At 40.9% G+C, this 5,400-nt stretch overlaps 1 protein-coding gene across 1 annotated transcript; it reads left to right on the top strand.

Annotated features, from left to right (window-relative positions):
* The first annotated feature begins 524 nt into the window (after window positions 1–524).
* On the top strand, window positions 525–1,271 carry LOC134566106 (HUWE1-associated protein modifying stress responses-like). The gene has a single exon (XM_063425814.1). It carries the CDS (start codon window positions 525–527, stop codon window positions 1,269–1,271), a length of 747 nt encoding a protein of 248 aa, XP_063281884.1.
* The last annotated feature ends 4,129 nt before the right edge of the window (window positions 1,272–5,400 follow it).

The raw sequence follows: 5,400 nt of genomic DNA, 5'->3' as shown, positions 1-5,400 counted from the left end.
AAATAGCATTATATAAGTATTTTTCTTGTGTGTTATACATATGTAGTCAAAATGCATTAGTTATTTCTCTATCCTCAAAAAGGACAAATTGTTTTGGTATAAAGCCAGGTGCAAACTGTTTGTTTTTAGAAATAAGTCTGTGTGAATGAAGTTAATTGTTCTTGTTCTAAATCAGATATGAGTTGTAAAAAATTGTTATTTGTAAGTCACCGAAAATGTCTTATGGCTACACCCTTACTCACACCCCTAAATTTAAAGAGTCACTCTGCCCATTTGAGATTTTGGGAGTATGTGAAATTCAAAAAACTAAAACTAACTGAGTCTATTACAAAAACAGTTCATTCGGTCTGACCATTGTTCAAATGTTGTTTCCATGACGTTTAGAATGTTTAGCTCAACAGCCATTATTGCCTGTGAGCTTAACTCATTGTATCTGATTACTGCATTAGTAAGCATATCAGAGTTAAAGAAGGTGAAGAAACTAAAAAGTCTCTCAGGTTTATTTTGGAGGGAGATAAAGAAAAATGGGTGAGAAAGAGGAGAAAGAGAAGGTGAGAACTGAGATCCCGGGGAAAAGATCTGAGCTCTGTTTAACTGAACTCAAGCAGCAGTTTCTGACAGAGGCACAGCGAGAAAAGGAGACATTTCAATGGAAGGTCAAGCAATGCCAGTGGAAACTTGGGGACTTCTACCACATTTCCTCTTTTGCAGTGGAGCAGCTGTATGAACAAGCTTGTCACCAGCAAGGTCTGTCACTCTGGCCGCCTCTTCAAGCTGTCTACAGTCTTTACAAAGAAAGTGTAACTGCCCAACAGAAGTGTTGTGAGTTAGGAGTTCAGTTTGGATACCATCAACGCAATAAAGAACTGTTGGCCTGGGTGAGTCAGTGTCAAGAAACTATTCGGAGAGAGGATTTAATAAGTGTTTTATGTGGAAAAATACCACCTGCAGGGAACTCAAATACTGCTCCACATATGATTGTTGGCTCTTCTGTACCAGTAACTCTCGGTGGTTCAAGTGCTGTACTGACAGATAGTGTCCACCCAAGTACCTCAGGATCAGGCAGCACATCCAATACTAGCCATTGGACAAATATGAAAAATGGAAGCTATGGTGGAAGTTTAAAGACTTCACCATCAGGAGAAAAGGTTCCCCATATGGGCAATGGTAAAGCTAGAAAACGCACCTTGGAACAGTCCAGCTATCCGACTCCAACTGGAAAACGCACACGATCTGCTAATTACAAAGGATCTAAACGCCATGCTACTTAAATGATGCACTTGATGTTCAACGCTGTGATAGCCATCTTAACCTGTACTGTTAAAACAGTAATGATCGCTATGAAATGTTTTTATTTATTACAAAATATATATAATTAAGTTAAACTATTTTAAATAATAAATCTTCTGCTATGTATTTTGTGAAAGGGTAAATGATTTATTTTTAGAAAAGAGTTTAATGTTTTATGCTGGGGATATAATATAAGAAAAACATATTTTATATCTTAATGTTCCTTATTGTGTTGGATGCGATGTGCATTATTGCACTTACACTATGCAAGTGGTGAGACATGTGTGCTTTAGTATTCTAAATGTCTGAAAATGATGAAATGTACGTCCAATTCATTAACACAAGTGCCCTTCCCTTGCTTTTGTTTCACTATTCGAAATAGTAGTGTCAAAAAGTCCCCTTCTGAATACAGCAACAGTGTGACGTAGCAGGAGCTCCTATACTTACTTATGAAAGATAATACAGGGCATTGGAATTTTGTTGTTTTCACAGCAATGTTTTAAATGAAACTAGTGAAGGAGCCCAGATTCCCAAAACAGCTTATACCATACAAACAAAATTCCCTTCTTATAAAAGAGGTTATTTTTCTCTTACAATGAGGGGTCTGTTGCTACTCACATGCCTGTCTAGGTAAAAGGTGATTATGATCCCCACATTGGCATTCTGTAAAGCAGGATGCTGGTGACTTGGGTAAGAGGAGTTTGGCTACAGACCCGAATTGTGTCACTGGCACCATCAAAAAGCAACCAGCTTCAACCAGGTCATTATGGTGTGAATGTATGCCAGGCTGCCTGCATATCACAGAGGCCAGCCAACTGAGGGCAGACCATACATGGAGAGCTTTTTTTCAGCTCTCTCTGCATGGTTCTAGTGACCCAAATCTCAGCTGCATTTTGTTGCTTATAAGAAGATTCCTTTCTGCAATATCATCCGGGTCTCTCACAGATTGTCGGATGGGGCAGATGATCATGCCGTGCACACATCCAAATGCTTTCCTGTGAGTTGCATGTGACCTGGTTTTACCTGGCTGTTGCTCAGGAAGACAGCCAATAGACATATGTTTACCCTGCAATGGACACACTACAGTTCCTCCAAACCTGCATTGTTTTACATTGCAAGGTTAAAAAAAATCGGAGCACTGCACCCACACCACTTCATTCAGATAAAGAGGCTCCCTGTTCTATGAACAAAAATATTTGCTAACTGTTGCTTCCTAGTTATGGTTAATGGTAAACCATTATAACTGCTTGTGTGGGACTGTCTGAGTGCAAAAACAAGGAACACAGGTGACACTCCAAGGTCTGTAGTGGTTTTCTTTATTGTTGTGTAATATTCCTCAAATAAAAATGTGACTATATAGGCCAGGGGTAGGCAACCTTTTAGCAGCACTGTGCCGATATAGGATTGTGATGTCCTGTAGCGTGCCGGTCCTATTTTTTTTATAAATCGAGGTGGGTGTGCTGCCGTATTCTGCTTGTGTTTGTACTGTAATTGCTTTGTATCATTGTATTTGTGCGTATATATGCAGGGCTGTCTTTAATAATGACTGGACCCTGGGCAAAGCATTTGCTTAGGGCCCCCTGGACCTTGTCCCCCCCTTCCCAGGCATGCAATCACGTCCTACACCTCAACACAGTGGTGGACCTAAAGTAGAGAGGTGCAAGAATTCTTGGCGGTCTCCCTGTTGCACGGGTGATTAAAATCTGTCGTGCAACTCCAGAAATGCATTGACAGCTGGGGCTCTACCATTTACTCATGTTTGCAGGTCTGTATTTAGCACTAAGCAGTTTTTGTGTGTTTTTGTGGAATATGTTTGTATGTGGTGTTGGCGTGATTGCAAGCACACACACACACAGAGACATACTGACATACACACAGACATGCTGTCATACAAACATACTTACACACACACACACAGATATACTGACACAGATATACTGACACATAAATAGACATGCTGACATACAAACATATTGACACACACACAGATATACTGACACACACACAGATATACTGACACACACACAGACATACTGACACACACAGACATACTGACACATACACATGCTGACACACAAACATACTGACACACACAGATATGACACACACACACACTGACAGACATACTGACACAGACATACACTTTAAAACTCACCCTCCAGTTTCCTACCTTTCCTGTTGGTGGCTGAAGGCGTTGGGAGTTGGGGTCTAGAGCTCTTGGCCAGCCCCCCTCCAATCTGCCTACTCTTCTTTCCTGCGCGCTCCTCTCTTTGTGGGAGGAAGTGATGCGTGGCCGTCACTTACTCCCAGCCTGCTGCCGAAAAGCAAGGGGCCCGCTCGCGCTGTTAAAGCACCTCAGCGTGTGCCGGGTCCCTGCTGACCTTTGTGCATGGGCCACCCGGTGGGCCTCCTTAGTGTGCAGATTACCAGCCAGAGGGTTAGAAATAGTTGAGGCCAGCAGGGCTCACGGTGCAGCTGCCCAGTTTGCCCCGCGTTAAAGAAGGCCCTGCGTATATGAGCTATTATATTGTTTATGTTCATGAGTAGTTTATGGTATTGTGTATGATACATATGAATGTAAGCTGTGTATGGGTGCTGCTTGTGGTATTGTGTGTGTGTGGATGGATATGTGAAAGTGTGCGTTTGGTAGTGTGTGTGGGGGCTGTTTGGGGTATTGCATGTGGGGTTGTGTGCATGTATGTGGATTGTTAGTGGTGTTTCGTTTGTGTGGATTGTGTGTATGTTTGTGTGTGGGCTGTCCGTATTATTTGTATGAGGGGAGGATTATTCTGCATTTCTGTGTATATCTAGCAGTGTGGGTGGCTTCCCTGGGTTCCAGTAGGGACTAGTCCGGCCAGGTACATGTCAAGGACAGGAGCTGCAACAGCAACTGCGAGCTGCTCTACTGCAGTGTGGCTTCCTATTGACAAGTGCTGGGAGGATGTGATCTGATATCACTACCTCTACATGCTGCAATGCATAAATTGAGGATTGTCCTTCACCACCTTTTCGGATTAGCAGATATCTGAAGTTTTACTGGGACTCCTGATAGGCCAGAGCCTGTTTGACTCTAGCAGCCTTGAGTGCCGTGCAAAGACACCTCGAGTGCCGTGCATGGCACTAGTGCCGTAGGTTGCCTACCCCTGATATAGGCTATATAGCCTTAATCGTGCATAGTAAATACAAACCTACTGCGGGTATATAAACCCAGTTTGTGACGATGAAATATCTATTTATTTCATATCATTTAAAAGGAATATGAGGACATGGATAAAAGAAAGATATAAACATAAGCAGTGTTTCAAAGTAAAAATCACCGCCAGAAATCCATATAAGTCCAAATTCCAAGGTGCAGAAGACAGCAGACGCGTTTCAGCTTTCGCTTTCCTCAGTGCTTGTCCATAGCTCTGCTCATTCTGTTTATATATCCTGTCCCGGTTTCATTCAAATCTTCCAGCTTGCGTTCATTTCCGTGTTGCCGATATGACGTCATTTCCGGTCAGACATCACTACGTTTCGTGTAGTATTTTGCCGCTATCTCCGCTTTCCTCTATGGCACATATCTCTATTATAACTAAGGGCAAAAATGTATCATATACATATGACAAAGGAGGAAAAATATCGGCATATTAAAAAACAAACATCATATAATAGAAAACCATCTCAAGTATATTGTGTATTATTTTAAAAAAATCTTACATTATGAAAAAGAAAAAGAAAATCCTACAATATAAAACAAAGACCAATAGGAAGATGGTGTCTCAGTATCAAAATAGAGTTATATACTAAAAATACCATAATATCTACATATATAATATGGATTAATACTAACATGTACAACATAAAAATACATAGAAAATACATTAAAAAAATTCATAAAAATGAATACATAAAAAAGGAAAAAAAGAAGTACATATGATGGGGGGAGGATAGGAATACTGTACTGGATAAAAAAAAATTAAGAAAATGAATAAACTCAAAATCTATTAAGTCCACTAGGGGACAGAGTATCCAGGTTGAAATCCATCGTCCTCCCCCCTCCAATTGACATTCTTTTTTATTTCTTTTTTTAAAAAAGGCCATAAAACCCAAGAGAGAGGGGTCACTATA

Source organism: Pelobates fuscus, chromosome 6, assembly GCF_036172605.1.
Source record: "Pelobates fuscus isolate aPelFus1 chromosome 6, aPelFus1.pri, whole genome shotgun sequence".
Taxonomy (NCBI): Eukaryota; Metazoa; Chordata; class Amphibia; order Anura; family Pelobatidae; genus Pelobates; species Pelobates fuscus.
This window is presented reverse-complemented; position numbering and strand designations above follow the sequence as displayed.